Source organism: Coregonus lavaretus (genome assembly GCF_964263955.1).
Source record: "Coregonus lavaretus genome assembly, chromosome: 2".
NCBI classification, from domain to species: Eukaryota; Metazoa; Chordata; class Actinopteri; order Salmoniformes; family Salmonidae; genus Coregonus; species Coregonus lavaretus.
In genome coordinates this window covers 42475434-42498459 of record NC_139989.1, presented here as the reverse complement: position 1 = coordinate 42498459, position 23026 = coordinate 42475434, and the positions used below count along the sequence as shown (strand labels likewise).

The following is a 23026-nucleotide window of genomic DNA, read 5'->3' as shown; positions in this document are numbered from 1 at the left end:
GGTAGATTCAAGCCATAGAAATATCATTCAAGTTGGTTTATGTAAACACACAGCCTCAAATGTATTCCTCCCTGTTCTTCAACACGGGAGGGGCAGAGCTCAGAAAATATGAATTTGCTTTGAGTGTAAAGGATTATGACAAATGCCCAAGTTATTGCTTTACTCCCGTCTTTTGCTTCCATCCTTTATGCCCTGAAGGCTAAGAGTAAGCCTGTCACTTAACCTTAATTGAAGACTGAGAGCGGCTGGCTGTTTAAGTTAATGGATTTGTGAAAAACTCCTCCAGGCCTTGTTGTGCTTTGAACCGCATTTGACTTGGTTGAACCATCACTTTCGACTCGTCTCTGCCTGCACTGACAGGCTCTTTCACTGTGACCGAACACAGCCCCAGTGTTTGTCCTCTGACATCTTATCTCTGATTACAGTTCCAAAGGAAGCAGCATGAAAACCACAACAGATCAGAGAGAGAGAGAGTCAAATATCAGAGGTGACATTCACGTTTACAGGGTATATTTAGTGTTTGTAGGAAAAGCTTGCTCAGCTAGCTGGGATCCAAAAGGAACCAACATATCTTAATTGCTGAAATAAATAGCTTTCTGTGCCAAGAGAAAGAAAAGTTTGGTTATAGCTTGTAATGTGCTCAGCTAAATGCTATAAATAAATGTATATTTAATCGTTGCATTGAATGTACAGTGAGGGAAAAAAGTATTTGATCCCCTGCTGATTTTGTACGTTTGCCCACTGACAAAGAAATGATCAGTCTATAATTTTAATGGTAGGTTTATTTGAACAGCGAGAGACAGAATAACAACAAAATAATCTAGAAAATGTCAAAAATGTTATAAATTGATTTGCATTTTAATGAGGGAAATAAGTATTTGACCCCCTCTCAATCAGAAATATTTCTGGCTCCCAGGTGTCTTTTATACAGGTAACGAGCTGAGATTAGGAGCACACTCTTAAAGGGAATGCTCCTAATCTCAGTTTGTTACCTGTATAAAAGACACCTGTCCACAGAAGCAATCAATTAATCAGATTCCAAACTCTCCACCATGGCCAAGACCAAAGAGCTCTCCAAGGATGTCAGGGACAAGATTGTAGACCTACACAAGGCTGGAATGGGCTACAAGACCATCGCCAAGCAGCTTGGTGAGAAGGTGACAACAGTTGGTGCGATTATTCGCAAATGGAAGAAACACAAAATAACTGTCAATCTCCCTCGGCCTGGGGCTCCATGCAAGATCTCATCTCGTGGAGTTACAATGATCATGAGAACGGTGAGGAATCAGCCCAGAACTACACAGGAGGATCTTGTCAATGATCTCAAGGCAGCTGGGACCATAGTCACCAAGAAAACAATTGGTAACACACTACGCCGTGAAGGACTGAAATCCTGCAGCACCCGCAAGGTCCCCCTGCTCAAGAAAGCACAAATACAGGCCCGTCTGAAGTTTGCCAATGAACATCTGAATGATTCAGAGGAGAACTGGGTGAAAGTGTTGTGGTCAGATGAGACCAAAATCGAGGTCTTTGGCATTAACTCAACTCGCCGTGTTTGGAGGAGGAGGAATGCTGCCTATGACCCCAAGGACACCATCCCCACCGTCAAACATGGAGGTGGAAACATTATGCTTTGGGGGTGTTTTTCTGCTAAGGGGACAGGACAACTTCACTGCATCAAAGGGACGATGGACGGGGCCATATATCGTCAAATCTTGGGTGAGAACCTCCTTCCCTCAGCCAGGGCATTGAAAATGGGTCGTGGATGGGTATTCCAGCATGACAATGACCCAAAACACATGGCCAAGGCAACAAAGGAGTGGCTCAAGAATAAGCACATTAAGGTCCTGGAGTGGCCTAGCCAGTCTCCAGACCTTAATCCCATAGAAAATCTGTGGAGGGAGCTGAAGGTTCGAGTTGCCAAACGTCAGCCTCGAAACCTTAATGACTTGGAGAAGATCTGCAAAGAGGAGTGGGACAAAATCCCTCCTGAGATGTGTGCAAACCTGGTGGCCAACTACAAGAAACGTCTGACCTCTGTGATTGCCAACAAGGGTTTTGCCACCAAGTACTAAGTCATGTTTTGCAGAGGGGTCAAAAACTCATTTCAATTAATACAATTTTTGACATGCGTTTTTCTGGATTTTTTTGTTGTTATTCTGTCTCTCTTACTGTTCAAATAAACCTACCATTAAAATTATAGACTGATCATGTCTTTGTCAGTGGGCAAACTTACAAAATCAGCAGGGGATCAAATACTTTTTTCCCTCACTGTACATCTTTGCACATTTCCATGATTTACCATACCTTTGCCACAAGGTTCAAGTACTCTCCATCATTATGTGATATGACATCACTTTCTTTAAAGTTTGTGGCTCACCTTTACTAACATGGGCCCCGGCTTTGGAGGGGCAACAGTGGTGATTGGCTGAGGCGTGGTCACCAGATGATTGTTCTGATGCTCATTGGTGGAGACTTGAGAGAAGTTGAGGAAGTCTGTTGTGGACTGGGAGGTAGGTGGGCAGTGCTGAGATAAAGAGACAGATAGAAACCACATGGCCCGTTCAGTAAGGAGGGGAACAGAGGCCTGTAAATCCCCCTCCCACAGTAAGCCACAAGCGCAGAGCAACTGGAAAAAGACTAACAACATATGAATGCCTTCTAATACAGAAAAAAACAGAGGCAAATAATATTTTCTAGCAAATTAAATTTCATATACAACAGGCAGGTGCACTGGGAGACTATTATTCAGGCCCAAAATGTAGAAACATACAATATTTACGCTGTTAGTAATACCATAACACAATTTAAGATGGGTATTTATAGGTGGTGAGGTATAGCGATGGGACCTACCTGCATGGTGATGGAGCTGGTCGGTTGGGAGGTTGAGGGAGCAGCAGGGGCCTCTGTCTCCCTAGGGGTCCTGGGGGAGGGTGAGGGGGCAGAGGAGCTCTGGGACTCCTGGCTGGCCGGCTGCTCTGGGGACAGGGCGTCGCTGCTGTCCTCGTCAAAGTTGTACACATCCAGTGTTGACGTCTTGGGGAAGTCATTCTCCACCTCACCATCTGCGCGATCTGCAACGTAACATGTGTACAAAAATGTATGCACGCATGACTGTAAGTCGCTTTGGATAAAAGCGTCTGCTAAATGGCATATTATTATTATTATTATTATTATGTGCAAAAGCACAGCTTATTAATTACAAGTAGACCAATGGAGAGAGGTTTGTACTAAGTTGTTTCTTATGGTAGTCACTGGAAATGTCTCAATGCTGTGTTAGTCGTAATAGGCACTTTCAGAAATCTAGACTATACAAAATATCCAGGGAGTGGGAGTTGAATGAGTTACTTCGCCCTTAGCCTAATAATGTATAAACTCAAGAGTGTTCTCTACCGGTGACAGCGTCCTTGACGAGGCTGGGTTCCACAGGCAGAATGTTCTTGACCACCAGCTCCATGGGGCCGGGTCGCTGGGCCAGCTTCTCATTGAGGTCATCAGCCAGCCTGGCTCTCTTCAGCATCATCTGAGTGGCCTGCAGTGAGGCCTCCGCATGGGTCTCTGTGGGACAGACAGCAACTCATCAGTAACTGCTAGTCTACCTAGAACTCACAACAGTACTGTTCTACTACTGTGTGTCTCACAATGGAGACTGTTTAAGGTGGTATGTCCTCATACGTCAAAGACAATCAATCAGACAACTGATTGTAGCATCTAAAGTTGTGAATATTTAAGATCCTATGGATTGTATCCAATAGGGAGGGATACAATTTCACAGGATCCTCCTCTTCCATCATCATCTCTCTTCTGAGAGCTAACTTGGCCAGCTAAACGTACATTGACGTTATGTTGGTAGCTGAGTATGCTCTGTATTATCTGTCTTCTCTACAGCCTATCATAAAGCATACAGTACGTGGTAGTGTAGTTACCTTGCAGAATGTGCATGCGGACCAGCTCTGAACGTTCAGGTCTACTGCGGATTTTGTGCTTCAAGAAGTTCTCAGTCTGTAAAAAACAACACAAAAATACATTTAATCGAGATGATATGGAACGGCATATGCATGTTATAGTGTGTGTTTATCTCAATGAAGTACAATGAACACTAGTGTTAGTGAGATGAGTTTGTGAGGTCTTACCCTGGACCTCTGCAGGCTGCGGATCTGCTCATGGAAGGCAGCAGGGCATTTCAGTGCTATGGGAGGGAAGATGAACATCATATACAGTGAGCTCCAAAAGTATTGGGACAGTGACAATGTTTTGTTGTTTTGGCTCTGTATGAAATGATACAATGACTATGAGGTTAAAGTGCAGACTGTCAGCTTTCATTTGAGGGTATTTTCATCCATATCGGGTGAACCGTTTAGACATTACAGCAGTTTTTGTACATAGTCCCCCCATTTTAGGGGACCAAAAGTATTGGGACAAATTCACTTATGTGTATTAAAGTAGTCAAAAGTTTAGTATTTGGTCCCATATTCGTAGCACGCAATGATAACGTCAGGCTTGTGACTCCACAACTTGTTGGATGCATTTGCTGTTTGTTTTGGTTGTGTTTCAGATTATTTTGTGCCCAATAGAAATGATTAGTAAATAAGAATATTCTAAACACTTCTACATTAATGTGGATGCTACCATGATTATGGATAATCCTGAATGAATCGTGAGTAATGATGAGTGAGAAAGGTACAGACGCACAAATATCATACCCCCAAGATATGCTAACTTCTCACCATTACAATAACAGGGGGGGATGATATGCCTTTGTAACCTTTTCACTCATCATTATTCATGATTCATTCAGGATTATCCGTAATCATGGTAGCATCCACATTAATGTAGAAGCATTTAGAAACATATTATATTCTTATTTACAATAAAAGTGACTGCAAAATGACAATTCATTATTTACCATTCATTTATATTGGGCACAAAATAATCTGAAACACAACCCACAACCAAAACAAACAGCAAATGCATCCAACACGTTCGTAGAGTCACAAGCTTCATGTAGTCATTGCGTGCTAGGAATATGGGACCAAATACAAAACTTTTGACTACTTTAATACACATATAAGTGAATTTGTCCCAATACTTTTGGTCCCCTAAAATGTGGGGGACTATGTACAAAAAGTGCTGTAATTCCTAAACGGTTCACCCGATATGGATGAAAAAACCCTCAAATTGAAGCTGACAATCTGCACTTGTTTCATTTCAAATCCAAAGAGCTGGAGTACAGAGCCAAAACAACTACATTTGTGCCAAAACTCACTACAAATGTGTCACTGTCCAAATACTTTTGGAGCTCACTGTAACTACCCATAACTTCTAATGGGTAAAACGTCAACTCGTCATCCTGAAAGTTCATATTTGAGACATGATGTAGTTGTACTTGAGATGACAAGCTGATGACAATAAGGGAGAGACAATAATGCGTGATATTTCTTTGGAAGAGAGGATAGCCTTGATACTACACAATAGTTGACGGGAGTAGGACAGGATGTCTCTGAATGCTCCACTCATCCAACTAGTGAGACAGTCAGGCTGAGACTTTGATCTCATCAGACACACTTATCCTGCTGTTGGCACGGCACGGCTACACCCATTAGTCACCTCTAGCTAACACAAGCACTGTTTGCTCTCAGCACATACACACTGAGGTCTGAACACACACTGACCAGGGGTTCTTCTCAGTCATAGGGTGTGCGTCAAACTCAGAGGAGCAGAGCTAAGCATTCCTGAGCGTCACCCAAGCCCTGGCCTGCATACCTATTATAAGTCCTCTGTGTGGGAGAACCAGAGCGATTCACCCAGTGTCGCTATTTGGGAGGTTCCTGTGCGGCTTGCGCTAGGGCCACAGTGATGGTTACTGACCTCCAGTGCAGGCCCAGTCGCTGACTCATACAGTGCTGACTATGGAACCTAATAAGAGGAGCTTAGAGTCCACATGGAGGAGGCCTCTTAGGGCTGGACAAGACAAGACAGAACACACTCCCAGCACTGAGAGGGATCTGGTCTGGGGCTCCTGCGGCTCTAGCCACAAATCACTTAGCTACACCACTGTTCTCCCTCTCTCTGTCTGCTGTCTGCTTTCTTATCAGTGTGTCTGCTCTAGTCTGCTCTCTTTTATTACATACAACCCACTCCCAGAGAGACTGATCCAGTAAGGGCAGCAAGAGGAATGATTCTTCTCCACTTTGCTGACTTTGAGAGCCGGGTGTGGAAGTTTTCAGTATGCCTTTTGGTTTCTGGTATGCCACTGGCCACCGATATATGCCTCACTGTGGGTTAAGACCTTGGACCATTCCGAGTATTTATTTATTCTACAAACATCATGACAAGGTTTGTGGTGGAGGGTGGTCAAGACATCAGTGGTGGCAGAATTCCACTCCTGTATGGTTGTCATAATAGTATAAAATCAGACAACATGTAGTTCAATGTATGGTATTCATTGAGGTAATAAATATATCACATATCCTGAGAGCATTCTGGAACCAAGACCCACTTTAATTACTATGGTGTGGGTGCAGTTATAATTTTCCTACATGCCAGACCATTAACCTTAACTCTGGTAGAAGTGAGTTACAGTATATTAAATCCTTCGTGGTTTGAGAGTGGCGGTGCCCAATGCCCAGTGGCCATACTCACGTGGCATGATGCCCTGCTCCACTAGCTGCTCACGGGTGCGTCTCTGCTGCAGGCGGCGCTGGAGGACTGTGGGAGAGAAGCAGAGATAGGTTAGAGGTCAACCTATACACAACTAGCCTGGTCCCAGATCTGTTTGTGCCGCCACGCCAATGACCATAGGCGTTAGCAAGACAGCATAAACATATCTGGGACCAGGTTCAGACGACCCTCCATTTACACACTAGAGCTGGGACGATGAACTGAAAATTATCAATACCGATCACTTATCGCAGGGATCTTGCTGATATCGTTTATTACGATAAGTAGCCTATACTAGAGAAATATGAAGTTTGAAATGAAATAAGTTTGCTAATATGGATGATTGTTAATGGGACAACTCATGGCTACAACCATCAAACTAGTAGTAGTAGTTTAAAGGATAAAAAAAAGGGGTGCTGCACCATATTGCGATAAATTGGCAGACTTTTATAACATGAATGTTCGACTGGTGCACATTCATATTACAGAATTCTGGCAATTTATCGCAATATGGATTTTTGTCTGCCCAGTTCTACTACACACCCAACCCACAGATAAAGGCAGTAGGTTACTTAAGACAGAAACGATAGGAGGGAGGTTGGTCGTGGGAGGATGGGTGGGCATATAACGCGAAGGTCTAGCAACCCAAACGTTGCGTGTTCGAATCACATGATGAACAACTTTGACATTTTAGCTAATTAGCAACTTTGTAACTACTTACTACTTTTTAACAACTTAAGCTAGCATGTTAGCTAACCCTAACCTTAACTCCTAACCTTAACCCCTAACCCTAACTCCTAACCTTAACCCCTAACCCCTAGCCTAGCTAACGTTAACCACCGAGCTAACCTAGCTAACTTTAGCCACAACAAATTGAAATTCCTTATGAAGAACATCGTGTACTGGACTCGATTCGTTATGAAGAAGAAAATCGTGTAGTGGACATGAAAAATTTGACCAGTCAGGAATTTGTGTTGACACACCACGTCACAGCCCAGCCAGAACAAAACAGGAAGTCCTGTTCCTCCACATAAGACATCCTATAGAGACATCTTATAGACTTCCTGCATAGTTAACCTACCAGACTACTGGCAATAACACTCTTCTTGACACGGTGAGTTTACTTTAGAGAGATTACATGGGCTTTACATATTAATATACAAGCTCTCTTCAAATAAAGTGAAGACAATGAAATATTGAGGACGGACTGGGATGCAAATGCAGAGGTAACTTTACATAGATGTTCAACTTGAAATACAATCATAGATAGACACAGGCAAGGGATGAGTCTTTCTCAAGTACCACTGTAGAAAAAACAAACCCTGAAGACTAATTACAGTGCAATGTTCATATATCCAAGTCACCTCCGAGTTGGAGATGATGTCATCCTAGGGCTGAGTGATCTCTGTCTCATTTGTAAGTGCCGCTTCATAAAAAGTGAGATGTGTAGTCTTGTTTTGGAGGGATAAGCACTGATCCATTAAGCCGCTGGAACTTAAAAAGACAAGAAGGACTCGGTGCAGAAGAAGTGAAAAATGTTGAGTCTTATGCAGGAGGCTCCAAATCCTTGGATGGCACTCAATGTTATTTTTCCATCATAATAAACTGCAGTGCGGGCCAAGTTTAAACATGCATAAACAGGCGAGCGTGGACGTGTTATTTCAGTGGAATAACAGTGGAAGGTGACGGTTGATAGTGATGAACGACGCGGCACTGTGAGGAACGTGGGGACCTTATCGGCACCAAGGCGCTGTGTTCATAATGAGGTCGGACTGCTGCTGGAGTAGACTTTTTAACTACTTAAGCTAGCATGTTAGCTAACCCTAACCTTAACTCCTAACCTTAACCCCTAACCCTAACTCCTAACCTTAACCCCTAACCCCTAGCCTAGCTAACGTTAACCACCGAGCTAACCTAGCTAACTTTATTCACAACAAATTGAAATTCCTTATGAAGAACATAAACTGCAGTGCGGGCCAAGTTTAAACATGCATAAACAGGCGAGCGTGGACGTGTTATTTCAGTGGAATAACAGTGGAAGGTGACGGTTGATAGTGACGAACGACGCAGCACTGTGAGGAACGTGGGGACCTTATCGGCACCAAGGCGCTGTGTTCATAATGAGGTCGGACTGCTGCTGGAGTAGACTGCTCATTGGCTCTAGCCAGATGGTCTACGCACAGTCACACACACTAAACACACACACACTACATACTACTCTGCTCTAGTCCCCTGGGACAGTCACTGCGTCTGACCAGGCCAACATGACTCACTCCAACTAAAATAAACTGGGCAGCTGTGAGAACAAGGCCTGGGAACCATGGAGTCTGGAGGTGGCGTGGGGGTGGGGCCCGGGACTGGAACCCAAAGCATTGTACAGAGTGGGGGACCCGCTCCCACTGGTGGACAGAGGAGAACAGAGTGTCCCAGGGACCCGAGGCGGGGGAGCAACTGAGTACATTCTCAGAGCCCCCCGAAACAAGCCCACTGCGCCTCCAGGGCTCAGAACACTGTGTGCCTGCTCCTGCTGCCTATACATGGTTCCCATTACACATTCACAACAGGGTCAGGTTAGTGTTTTTTGTCATGAATCTTGTTCTGGAGGAAGCTCTGCAGTGGTCACTTGCTGGAACAGCCACAAAGTAAATAAAATCTGATTTTAACCCTAACTTTAACCACACTGCGAATGTTTGTTTTCATAAATTCTTACAAAATCTTGACTTTGCAGCTCACCTATCTAAGGGGAAATCGCTGCCTCCAGGACAAGACTCATGACAATACACGTCAACCTGCACACCAGGGGGGTGCCTACACGGCCCCAGAAAGATCATTCTGGAAGATGGCCTCTTGGCCTCCCGAGTGGCGCAGTGGTCTAAGGCACTGCATCGCAGTGCTAGCTGTGCCACTAGAGATCCTGGTAGAATCCAGGCTCTGTCGTAGCCGGCCGCGACCGGGAGACCCATGGGGTGGCGCACAATTGGTCCAGGGTAGGGGAGGGAATGGCCGGCAGGGATGTAGCTCAATTGGTAGAGCATGGCGTTGTGGGTTCGATTCCAACGGGGGGCCAGTATGAAAAAATAAAAAAATAAAAATAATGTATGCACTCACTAAACTGTAAGTCGCTCTGGACTGTCACCTAAATGACAAAAAAAAAAGATTGGAGAGAATTACCATTGGTCAGTTTCAATATTCATATTATCCACTCTGACTCGACTGGAAAAGAATGCTAAAGGCCAATTGACGATTTATGAGAACAATAGTGCCATATCAAGTTGTTATTCTTGACATCAGCGTGGCAGTACAGCCCATGCCTGAGGTGCTCCTTACATTTGTTTGACTGATGTCAATAGTGCTGTTCTCAGTGAACCCTGGCTAACCTCTGTGATGCAAGTCTGCTGCACTCCCCTGCTCTCCAGCACAGCATAAACAGAGGTACTTCACAAACCTCAGTGTACATAGGCTTTACTAAAATCCCTGTCTCCTGATTCTATCTCTAATCCCCTGCCCATGTTCGTCTCAACAAAACTCATCTCTGGACAAAGTCTACCGTTAGATCTTTTGGCCTGACTTTTTCCTAGAAACACTGTGCATACATATAAAAGATAATCTGTTTTGTTATGGCTACACTGTTATAGCAACAGTCTGACACTGACAAAAGCTATGTTGCCATTACTGCTGGAAATATACAGTGTTCTCCTTGCAGCTCAGCTGTGCTCCATGCCCTTGCAAATACTAATTGACTTGATGAGTCAGTTTGTTGTTTGATGTATTTTTGAAGATAGATAAGTAATAGCACATTGGTCCCGAGTGGCGCAGTGGTCTAAGGCACTGCATCGCAGTGCTAGCTGTGCCACTAGAGATCCTGGTTCGAATCCAGTCTCTGTCGTAGCCGGCCGCGACCGGGAGACCCATGGGGCGGCGCACAATTGGCCCAGCGTCGTCCAGGGTAGGGGAGGGAATGGCCGGCAGGGATGTAGAGCATGGTGTTTGCAACGCCAGGGTTGTGGGTTTGATTACCACGGGGGGCCAGTATGAAAAATATAAAATAATGTATGCACTAACTGTAAGTCGCTCTGGATAAGAGCGTCTGCTAAATGACTAAAATGTAAAAATGCAATAAATTCAAAACAGATCCATCCAACTCATCCAAGCATGATTCTACATCTATGACCTGAGGGGACTTACATTAAAGAGTCATATCACCTTTTCTTTACAAACCAAGTTGTTCTTCGAAACACCTTATACTATCAGGAGTTGCCCTGTAAAGGTATGCAGATCACAAACAGAATGTGGAGCTACAGCATTTCCAGGTTTAGAATTTCACTGGGGACTTTTCCTCTGAGCCAATATATTGTACAGTAGAATGCTGTTCAGGAAAAGGTACTAACTAAATGGTGACATCATGCTTAGCTGATAGCCTGAGGGTAACACTGGACTCATCATAAGAAGTGAACACACAGTCCGGGGTTTAAGGATCCTAATAATATGATAAGCTATACCTCCCCAGTCCCCTCCCTCATTCTGGCCTCATCTCCTCCCTTGTTTTAACTTTGTTTGTTTCTAATAGAGAACAACAACTCTTTACACTATTGTGATGCTGTTAATCTAGTCTCAAACTGACACTGGACATAATTTAATGGCTATTTGTTCTGTAATGCCCTATCATTTCCTGGTGGGGCTCTATGTCTCTGTCCCAGCTCATCGTCAAGGTGTTGTCATCAATTAATCAGTACAGATTACTCTGACATCACTGCTGTCGGTCATGTTCAATAGGCCTATAAGTAGCTGTATATTTCATTCAAGGTAATCAAGTTGACTGAAAAGCAGACCTAAACCCATAAAGCCATACACATTTTACAGTAACTCCATTATTTTACTGAGAATAAAGTTTAAAAGTCCTAAACAGACAACATTTCTGGAGACAACCGTAGAGGAAACCAAAATGGATACTGATTTATGTTGATACTGGGCTTCATGCCAACAACGTAGTGATGCTACCTAGCAGTCAGCGAGAGAGTGAAGAGGAGAGACGGGGAAAGAGTGAAGAGGAGCGACAGAGAGAGAAAGAGGAAGAAAGAGAGGGAGTGAAAATGTAAGCGATAGAAAGAGAGAGTGAAAGAATGAGGAGGGAGAAAAGGAAAGACCGATAGAGACGGGGGCACCTGAGTTAAATTTACCCCTGCAGACGGCGGGGGTCTCCACGTCGAGGCACGCCATAGAGGAGGAGAGAGCCGGGTCGCTTAGCGGCCGGGTCTGGAGTCCCATGGAGTGATCAGGGCAATGAGGAACAAGGACCAGCATGAGGGTTTGGTAATGAGGGAAAACACCCAGCTAGGAGCATATGATATGAGAACTGTTTCTCACAGTCTGGTACGTACAGTCCTTCCCTCGCTCTCTAGTCTCTCCAATCTCTGTCTGCCTGTCTTTGTGTTGGTCTCAGCGGAGCTAGTGTGCGCTCACTCATGCTCTGGCTGGGCTCAGCCAGTGAGCGTCAGGAGGAGGAGGGAACACAGACAGACCAGCCACTGTTAACCCTCGCTGGGTCACTCTGCTCGCAGTGCTCTGCTCTTTCAACACTAGCCTCATTAGAACTAAATACAATGAGTCAAGCAACTTTAATCACTAAAACAACACAGAGAACAATACAACCTTTTGACCAAACCAACCGCTGTCCTAAAAGTCTACAAAAGTAAGTAATATATTCAACCAAATGATGAAATAGGCTAACTACATGCATGTATTGAAATTCTTACTTTAACTTTTAAAGTCTCACTGAACTGAAGGACTACTTGTGTCTTTCTTGGCCCAAAAACATTGAGTATTTGTGACTTTTGAGTGAGAGAATGAAAAGCTCCATGAGAAAACGAGCCAGGAGTTGTTTTTCATAACATGTTGTGTCACTGGATAAAAATGACTAAAACAAACATGCTGATGCCCCTGGGACATCAATGTTTATCTTTGTCACTTTTCCCAGTTTTAATCTGTGTATTTCTGATATTTAGCATATTCTTGTTATTTCTATCATTTTCATTTCATTATTTCCACTAGAACACTACACTCAAAGCACAAACATGACATTAATACAATCTTATCTACTGTTTTCATTTTTGTAGACCTGACCGTAGCTGTTGCTGGCTAATATTGACGTAATGGAAAATAATCAATATTTTCTATGGGATTTCAAATAAAATAGATTAAATGTAAATATTAGAAATGAGGGGTGGTTGCATTCAACCCTGTCTCCTTCACAATGTTGTCTAGGAGAAAATATATCAATCTGGTCTCTGTCTGCCAGAACAAATAACAGCAAATAGAAATATCACCCACCCAGAGGAGACTTCTAAAGGGACAACAGGGATGAAAGAACACTGAAGAGTGATAACAGATGAATAGGTGGTCATTTCCAGCCAGTTAGCATTCACATACAGGAAGTATGAGTCATACGCTTGAAGTCCGGATGTGTGTATCCCTCCCTACTCCCTAACACTGCAGGTTAAAGGGCAGAGGGCAGCCACCATGAACTGGCATGCTGCTTCTATTTCCATTCCAATCCATTTCGTCCTGATATATTTCACCCATGTCAATGTTCAAGAACGACTTGGGAACAGTCATTATTAACGTGTTAACCTTACAATACTATAAAATGACACAAACTCATATAATAACACTAATAAAGATCACTTACAAACCCGAAAGGAAATGACTGGCAGGTACCATGTGTTCAAATGGATTAGGAATGCTGCCTAAATGAAAGCAAGCTCCTTTATAGAGCTGGTCCTGTTCCTGATTCTAGCCCCTGTTGTGCAGGTGAATCCACCACAGGGGTCTTCCTCTTAGGAAGAAAGACAGGATGCAGTCTGTGCTCCAGACGCCCCAGATGCTCCCTGTGACGTGCCTGACAGTGTCAGCTCCTGCTGGGGCCCAGGGAGGGAGAAAGAGCCCTGGTGGGGAGGGATTAATGGAGCTCAGACCTGGCCTGCGATTGGATCAATGTGTCTGCAGCCCAGAGCAAGAAGAAAGTGGCAATCAATACAGAGAGTGGCACAAGATGGAGTACCAAGCAGAGACACTAGCCTATGAGAGCTCCCCACTAAAGTGGTGTGTTGCTGTTGCAATGTCATGGGCCTCCACAAGAGCATACTGTATGGAGTAAACACTTACAGTGCCTTCGGAAAGTATTTAGACCCCTGTACCTTTTTCATATTTTGTTAGGTTACAGCCTTATTCTAAAATTGATTAAATAGTTTTTTCCCCTCATCAATCTACACACAATACCCCATAATGACAAAGCAAAAACAGGTTTTTAGACATTTTTGCTAATTTGTTAAAAATAAAAAACAGAAATATAACATTTACATAAGTATTCAGACCCTTTACTCAGTACTTTGTTGAAGCACCTTTGGCAGCAATTACAGCCTCGAGTCTTCTTGGGTATGACGCTACAAGCTTGGCACACCTGTATTTGGGGTGTTTCTCCCATTCTTCTCTGCAGATCCTCTCAAGCTCTGTCAGGTTGGATGGGGAGCGTTGCTGCACAGCTATTTTCAGGTCTCTCTAGAGATGTTCGATCGAGTTCAAATCCGGGCTCTGGCTGGGCCACTGAAGGACATTCAGAGACTTGTCCCGAAGCCACTCCTGCATTGTTTTGGCTGTGTGCTTAGGGTCGTTGTCCTGTTGGAAGGTGAACCTTCGCCCCAGTCTGAAGTCCTGAGCGCTCTGGAGCAGGTTTTCATCAAGGATCTCTCTGTACTGTTCATCTTTGCCTCGATCCTGACTAGTCTCCCAGTCCCTGCCGCTGAAAAACACCCCCACAGCATGATGCTGCCACCACCATGCTACGCTGTAGGGATGGTGCCAGGTTTCCTCCAGATGTGATGCTTGACATTCAGGCCAAAGTGTTGAATCTTGGTTTCATCAGACCAGAGAATCTTGTTTCTCATGGTCTGAGAGTCTGTAGATGCCTTTTGGCAAACTCCAAGCGGGCTGTCGTGCCTTTTACTGAGGAGTGGCTTCCGTCTGGCCACTCTACCATAAAGGCCTGATTGGTGGAGTGCTGCAGAGATGGTTGTCCTTCTGGAAGGTTCTCCCATCTCCACAGAGGAACTCTAGAGCTCTGTCAGAGTGACCATCGGGTTCTTGGTCACCTCCCAGACCAAGGCCCTTCTCCCCCTATTGCTCAGTTTGGCCGGGCGGCCAGCTCTAGGAAGAGTCTTGGTGGTTCCAAACTTCTTCCATTTAAGAATGATGGTGACCACAGTGTTCTTGGGGACCTTCAATGCTGCAGAAATGTTTTGGTACCCTTCCCCAGATCTGTGCCTCGACACAATCCTGTCTCGGAGCTCTATGGACAATTCCTTCAACCTCATGGCTTGGTTTTTGGTCTGACATGCACTGTCAACTGTGGGACCTTATATAGACAGGTGTGTGCCTTTCCAAATCATGTCCAATCAATTGAATTTACCACAGGTGGACTCCAATCAAGTTGTAGAAACATCTCAAGGATGATCAATGGAAACAGGATGGACCTGAGCTCAATTTCGAGTCTCATAGCAAAGGGTTTCGCTTTGTCATTATGGGGTATTGTGTGTAGATTTTCTTTTCATATAATCAATTTTGGAATAAGGCTGTAATGTAACAAAATGTGGAAAAAGGCAAGGGGTCTGAATACTTTCCAAAGGCACTGTAAATCATGGATAGTATGGAGTCCAATGTGCATCACGTGAGCTGCAATGGAAATGATTAATCAGACATTAACCAGAAGAGAAAACAAACAGCTAACTTCCTCTATTATTCTGGTGATAAAAGACATCATAGTCTGAGTCGAGTCACAGTCGGAATTCTGAGGAAGGGGCTGGTGAGGGGAGGGTAGTAAGGGTCAGTACATGAGAGATTAAACTTGGCCAGACGCATGTATTTTGAAAAAAAAAAATATATATCCACTACATCATCACATCATCAACAAGCCGTAGGGTACAACACATTTGAGTTTTCCCAGTGTCTGTTACTTGGGCAGTAAGGTCGGGGTGACCAGTGGTCTCCACCCCATGCCCTCCATCCCTGACTGTGCCCTCTCTAGGGACTGGGAAAATGTCAGGGTGCCACTCAGGGTGGAATATTTCCAGACTGGAGTTCTGGCTGTGGTTGTGAGAACCAGAGGGAGAGCGAGATAACAGAGGAGATCTCAAGATGCTGAAGGTCCATAATTTCAAGGAAAATACACTGTGAGATATTAGTAAGGTATTCATCATTAGTGAATAGTTCAAATTGAGGTTCAACACGTTCATTGACTTTTGTTGAAGTCTGTTAATCAGAATCAGCATCGAATTGATCATATTTAACTCTTTAATAATGGCCACCTAAAAAGCTGCTTTTCTGAGAGCAACCAACAAACAACACACTTAGTGGCCCAAGACTTTTGGGAACCGTTCACGCTGTGATTATGTGTTGGCTTCCAGATGCAATTCCAGTCTAATTCCCCACTTCTCTCCACAAACAAATCTCTCTGGACTGGAGAGGAGTTTGTTTTCTCACTGCCAGGGCAGGCTTGCTCTCTGATGGATGACGTAGAAACCAGAGTCTCTGGGTGAATTTCAATCGTATTTCCTTGATTCGTCAGAGCCTCAGATCTGCTCCAATGCATTTTGAGAAGGATTCACCCTCTGTGTTTTCACCACTCATCCTCCTGATACTAGGTATGCATTTAAAGTGGAAATTACAAACTTTAGAAGCCTTTTTAAACCTCGAATACACTACAAGTTTGTGTTTCCTGCTGTGCAGGAAATTTCCTGCAACAAACAGGGTGATCAAAGTAAGATTCTACATTTGTATATGGCACTATATAGGCTAGGCAATAGGGTGCCATTTCAGATGCATGCCCTAGTTGATTGACCTAGGTGACTGACTGGTCTACTACTCACCATTCTTACGCTCTTTGAGAGGCGGCAGGCTGGGGCTGGGCTGCAGAGTCAGCTCCTCCAGCTCGTGGGTCACTGCCTCGCGCCGGAGACTGGGCACCAGCAGCGCCAGCTGCAGGCTGAAGTCCCCCTCCACTCCCAGACTCCCCTGGGGCTCCATGCTGCAGCCTCAGGACTCAGGAGGAGGAGCTAGGCCGGGTCTCCTGGAAACCAGCAGGCAGATAGAGCTGCTGTTGTCGGTTGTTGCTGGGGAGATGGGAACATTGTGTCATTTTATAACAGTTTTATAACAATTATGCCATCAGGCTGACAGTTGATTGCATAGAGATCACTATGGAACTGAAGCAGAAGGGAGCTTGACAATAAAGTTAAAGATTCATGTGCCATGTTAACATTTCATCTGATGCTGATCAATCACGAAAATTAGGCTAAAAGCCTAATTACTTATTTTAACAGATTAATGTACCAGATGTAAAAGGTTAGCATTTCTACAGAACCTTCAAACATCCCAGCTCCAGCCATGGGACAGATAGATGTAAAACTATATGTTGAATACATGTCTTTATTATGTCTGTTATCCCAGAGTAAGAGAGGGATAATGAGTGTGTAGACAGTGTTGTAGATAGTGTAGACAGGGCACAAGTCTCCACAGCTGGGGCGCGTTCAGCAGGACGTTCAGAACAACATTCGAGAACGTTTCGCAACTGAACGTGGCCCTGTTCTATGTCTGCCAGTGACAGATGCTGAATGTGCAACGTGAGGCAGACTGTGGTGCAGATCCAGATCCAGACTGCTTAGAAATTGAACCATCATCGGTCTGTTTCAGGAGAACAACCTACAGAGGGGATTCAGGTATACACAACTTTACCCTTCAAGTGCCAGAGAGTAATATAAAATGGCCTTACCCTATAGCTACCATAGCAACCACAGCTACTACAGCTACTACAGCTACTACAGCTACTATAGCTACTATAGCTACTACAGCTACTATAGCTACTATAGCTACTATAGCTACTATAGCTACTACAGCTTATATTACTACTACAGCTACTATAGCTACTACAGCTACTATAGCTACTACAGCTACTATAGCTACTATAGCAACCACAGCTACTACAGCTACTACAGCTACTACAGCTACTATAGCTACTACAGCTACTATAGCTACTATAGCTACTATAGCTATAGTAGCTACTACAGCTTATATTACTACTACAGCTACTATAGCTACTACAGCTACTATAGCTACTACAGCTACTATAGCTACTATAGCTATAGTAGCTACTATAGCTACTATAACTACTACAGCTACTACAGCTACTACAGCTACTACAGCTACTATAGCTACTACAGCTACTATAGCTACTACAGCTACTACAGCTACTATAGCTACTATAGCTACTACAGCTACTACAGCTACTATAGCTACTATAGCTACTATAGCTACCATAGCTCCTCTAGCTACTACATCTACTATATCTACTATAGCCATTACAGCTACTATAGCTATTACAGCTACTACAGCTACTATAGCTACTACAGCTACCATAGCTACTACAGCTACTATAGCTACTATAACTACTACAGCTACTACAGCTACTACAGCTACTACAGCTACTATAGCTACTACATCTACTATATCTACTATAGCCATTACAGCTACTATAGCTACTACAGCTACTATAGCTACTACAGCTACTATAGCTACTACAGCTACCATAGCTACTACATCTACTATATCTACTACATCTACTATATCTACTATAGCTGTAGCTACCGTAGCTACTACAGCTCCTCTAGCTACTACATCTACTATATCTACTATAGCTACTACAGCTACTATAGCTACTACAGCTACTACAGCTACTATAGCTACCATAGCTCCTCTAGCTACTACAGCTACTACAGCTACTATAGCTACTACAGCTACTATAGCTACTACAGCTACTATAGCTACTATAGCTACCATAGCTCCTCTAGCTACTACAGCTACTACAGCTACTACAGCTACTATAGCTACTATAGCTACTACAGCTACTATAGCTACTATAGCTATAGTAGCTACTATAGCTACTATAGCTACTACAGCTACCATAGCTACTACAGCTCCTCTAGCTACTACATCTACTATATCTACTATAGCTACTACAGCTACTATAGCTCTACAGCTACTACAGCTACTACAGCTACTATAGCTACTATAGCTCATCTAGCTACTACAGCTACTACAGCTACTATAGCTACTATAGCTACTACAGCTCCTCTAGCTACTACATCTACTATATCTACTATAGCTACTACAGCTACTATAGCTATTACAGCTACTACAGCTACTATAGCTACTATAGCTACCATAGCTCCTCTGGCTACTATAGCTACTATAGCTACTACAGCTACTATAGCTACTATAGCTACCATAGCTCCTCTAGCTACTACAGCTACTACAGCTACTACAGCTACTACAGCTACTATAGCTACTACAGCTACTACAGCTACTACAGCTACTATAGCTACTATAGCTACTACAGCTACTATAGCTACTACAGCTACTATAGCTACTATAGCTCCTCTAGCTACTACAGCTACTACAGCTACTATAGCTACTACAGCTACTATAGCTACTATAGCTACCATAGCTCCTCTAGCTACTACAGCTACTACAGCTACTACAGCTACTACAGCTACTATAGCTACTACAGCTACTACAGCTACTACAGCTACTATAGCTACTATAGCTACTACAGCTACTATAGCTACTACAGCTACTATAGCTACTATAGCTCCTCTAGCTACTACAGCTACTACAGCTACTACAGCTACTATAGCTACTATAGCTACTACAGCTACTATAGCTACTACAGCTACTATAGCTACTATAGCTCCTCTAGCTACTACAGCTACTACAGCTACTACAGCTACTATAGCTACCATAGCTCCTCTAGCTACTACATCTACTATATCTACTATAGCTACTACAGCTACTATAGCTATTACAGCTACTACAGCTACTACAGCTACTATAGCTACTATAGCTACCATAGCTCCTCTAGCTACTACAGCTACTACAGCTACTATAGCTACCATAGCTACTCTAGCTACTACAGCTACTACAGCTACTACAGCTACTACCGCTACTATAGCTACTACAGCTACTATAGCTACTATAGCTACTACCGCTACTATAGCTACTACAGATACCATAGCTACTACAGCTCCTCTAGCTACTACATCTACTATATCTACTATAGCTACTACAGCTACTACATCTACTACAGCTACTACAGCTACTACAGCTACTATAGCTACTATAGCTACCATAGCTCATCTAGCTACTACAGCTACTATAGCTACTACAGCTACTACAGCTCCTCTAGCTACTACATCTACTATGTCTACTATAGCTACTACAGCTACTATAGCTATTACAGCTACTATAGCTACTACAGCTACTATAGCTACTATAGCTACTATAGCTACCATAGCTCCTCTGGCTACTATAGCTACTATAGCTACTACAGCTACTATAGCTACTACAGCTACTACAGCTACTATAGCTACTACAGCTACTATAGCTACTATAGCTACCATAGCTCCTCTAGCTACTACAGCTACTACAGCTACTACAGCTACTATAGCTACTACATCTACTATAGCTACTACAGCTACTATAGCTACTACAGCTACTACAGCTACCATAGCTCCTCTAGCTACTACATCTACAATATCTACTATAGCTACTACAGCTACTATAGCTATTACAGCTACTACAGCTACTATAGCTACTATAGCTACCATAGCTCCTCTAGCTACTACAGCTACTACAGCTACTATAGCTACCATAGCTACTCTAGCTACTACAGCTACTACAGCTACTACAGCTACTACCGCTACTATAGCTACTACAGCTACTACAGCTACTATAGCTACTATAGCTACTATAGCTACTACCGCTACTATAGCTACTACAGATACCATAGCTACTACAGCTCCTCTAGCTACTACAGCTACTACATCTACTACAGCTACTACAGCTACTATAGCTACTATAGCTACCATAGCTCATCTAGCTACTACAGCTACTATAGCTACTACAGCTACTACAGCTCCTCTAGCTACTACATCTACTATGTCTACTATAGCTACTACAGCTACTATAGCTATTACAGCTACTATAGCTACTACAGCTACTATAGCTACTATAGCTACTATAGCTACTATAGCTACCATAGCTCCTCTGGCTACTATAGCTACTATAGCTACTACAGCTACTATAGCTACTACAGCTACTACAGCTACTATAGCTACTACAGCTACTATAGCTACTATAGCTACCATAGCTCCTCTAGCTACTACAGCTACTACAGCTACTACAGCTACTATAGCTACTACAGCTACTATAGCTACTACAGCTACTATAGCTACTACAGCTACTACAGCTACCATAGCTCCTCTAGCTACTACAGTTACTACAGCTACTACAGCTACTATAGCTACTATAGCTACCATAGCTCCTCTAGCTACTACATCTACTATATCTACTATAGCTACTACAGCTACTATAGCTATTACAGCTACTATAGCTACTACAGCTACTATAGCTACTATAGCTACCATAGCTCCTCTAGCTACTACATCTACTATATCTACTATAGCTACTATAGCTATTACAGCTACTACAGCTACTACAGCTACTATAGCTACCATAGCTCCTCTAGCTACTACATCTACTATATCTACTATAGCTACTACAGCTACTATAGCTATTACAGCTACTATAGCTACTACAGCTACTATAGCTACTATAGCTACCATAGCTCCTCTGGCTACTATAGCTACTATAGCTACTACAGCTACTATAGCTATTACAGCTACTATAGCTACTACAGCTACTATAGCTACTATAGCTACTATAGCTCCTCTAGCTACTATAGCTACTATAGCTACTATAGCTACCATAGCTCCTCTAGCTACTACAGCTACTACAGCTACTATAGCTACTATAGCTACTATAGCTACTACCGTGTCTTGCTTCTGAAACCTGTCATCCAAAAGCAGAGACACAAGACGTCTGAGCTGCTAGGCACCTTTGATCTCTAAAACAAACTCCAGCTGTGTTAAAACTAAGACTGATCTTTGTTTGTTCTTCTTCATGCATTCCGGTTTCAGTGCTGAAGATAGTCTTGGTAGATTCCCACTGGGAGCTGGCAGACCGGGAGAGGTATGAAAGGTGGCTACAGACAATGACAGCATTCTGGTCACAGTCCTCCCATCTCAGCGTGTATTCATCACAGCTCCTCATGAGTAAGCAAAGAAGTCAACTGCTAAGCACATCTCAGCATTAGCCTAGGTCATTGTGGTTCTTCTCTTGAATTCCCACCACTAGTACAGAATATATTTTTCGAATGTCAGAACATGTGGTTTTAAGGGTAGAGAGTGCAAGCGAAGAGAGAATGTGAATATGTATGTCAGCTTGACGTGTAAACTGATGCTTGGAGATACATATTGATGCTTGAAAGTATGCTTTTTTTATTTTGATGAGGGGGAAAATATATAAAAAAATCAAAATCATTCTAATAATTTAAATGAGTGATATCCTGAATGGGATGTCAAAACCAGTTATTTCTAGCACCTGGTACCAGTCAGATATGCCTCTTCCCCTATCACCCATTTTAATGTCCTATTTCAGATAGTGATGCCATAAAACATATCAGAAACACTTTCCTCATATAATAGTAAATTCCATCGCAGCGTACACAAAGCCTACAGTTTGCTGATTGATTTATGAAATACAATGGGTCAAATCACAGAGATAACAAAATGCAGAAATGATGTGCCACGGAGCCAAACATATCACCCTTCCATCCCCTCCGTCCCAACCCAGAGTCTACTCTCTCTCTATAATGTGCTGCAGCCTCCCAGAGGATGGAGCGGCACCAGTCCCATTTCTCCTGTCTGTCTCCAGGGTGTTATTCTGGGTAAAAAGAGAACCAGCTGTGTTGCAGGATGACTCTGGGTAAAGACACAGTCCAAAATGGAAATAGTGTTATCTATCTACAACACACATATACATCTCCATAGTCCTTTGGTATGAGTAGCAGTGCCAGAAATCGTCAAAATAGAAGATGGACAAAGATAGAGTGCACAGACCTCATTGTGTAAAACTATCACGAGGCACATTATCAAGATGGGGAAAACAAATCAGACAGCTGCCACTTAACTCAGTTGATATACGGTACAACGAGGAGAGGCTTTATTTGCAGCTAGGAGAGGGTTTGTAATGTGATCCCTGGACTCTTTGCCAAGACTAATGTCAGCTTCAGTGTGCTGTTGAGCTTCGATCCATACTCTGATCCCAATGCTTCTTAGTTTACATTCTAAGTCAGCTGAAGTACATGCATTCGTGTTGTTTACAGCCAGGGCTGTGCAGGATATGAAGGACTGCCTCTCTCTTC

General features: G+C 43.3%; 1 protein-coding gene and 1 long non-coding RNA gene across 2 annotated transcripts in view; one reads left to right on the top strand and one right to left on the bottom strand.

The window, feature by feature from the left end:
- Nucleotides 1-16806, bottom strand: part of LOC311149206 (myocardin-related transcription factor B-like) — a 25146-nt gene extending 8340 nt beyond the window's left edge. The window contains exons 1-7 of the mRNA XM_084186291.1: nt 16578-16806; nt 6643-6708; nt 4134-4189; nt 3927-4002; nt 3394-3558; nt 2854-3074; nt 2381-2527 (exon numbers count right to left, since the gene is read on the bottom strand). Of these exons, the coding sequence (XP_084042417.1) occupies nt 2381-2527; nt 2854-3074; nt 3394-3558; nt 3927-4002; nt 4134-4189; nt 6643-6708; nt 16578-16734 (888 nt within the window). The 5' untranslated portion in view covers nt 16735-16806. The remainder of the gene's footprint in view (nt 1-2380; nt 2528-2853; nt 3075-3393; nt 3559-3926; nt 4003-4133; nt 4190-6642; nt 6709-16577) is intronic.
- LOC311149262 lies at nt 12236-23026 on the top strand. Its single transcript, XR_014615014.1, has 3 exons — nt 12236-12349; nt 17309-17426; nt 21741-23026. It is a non-coding gene; the product is annotated as an uncharacterized lncRNA (long non-coding RNA).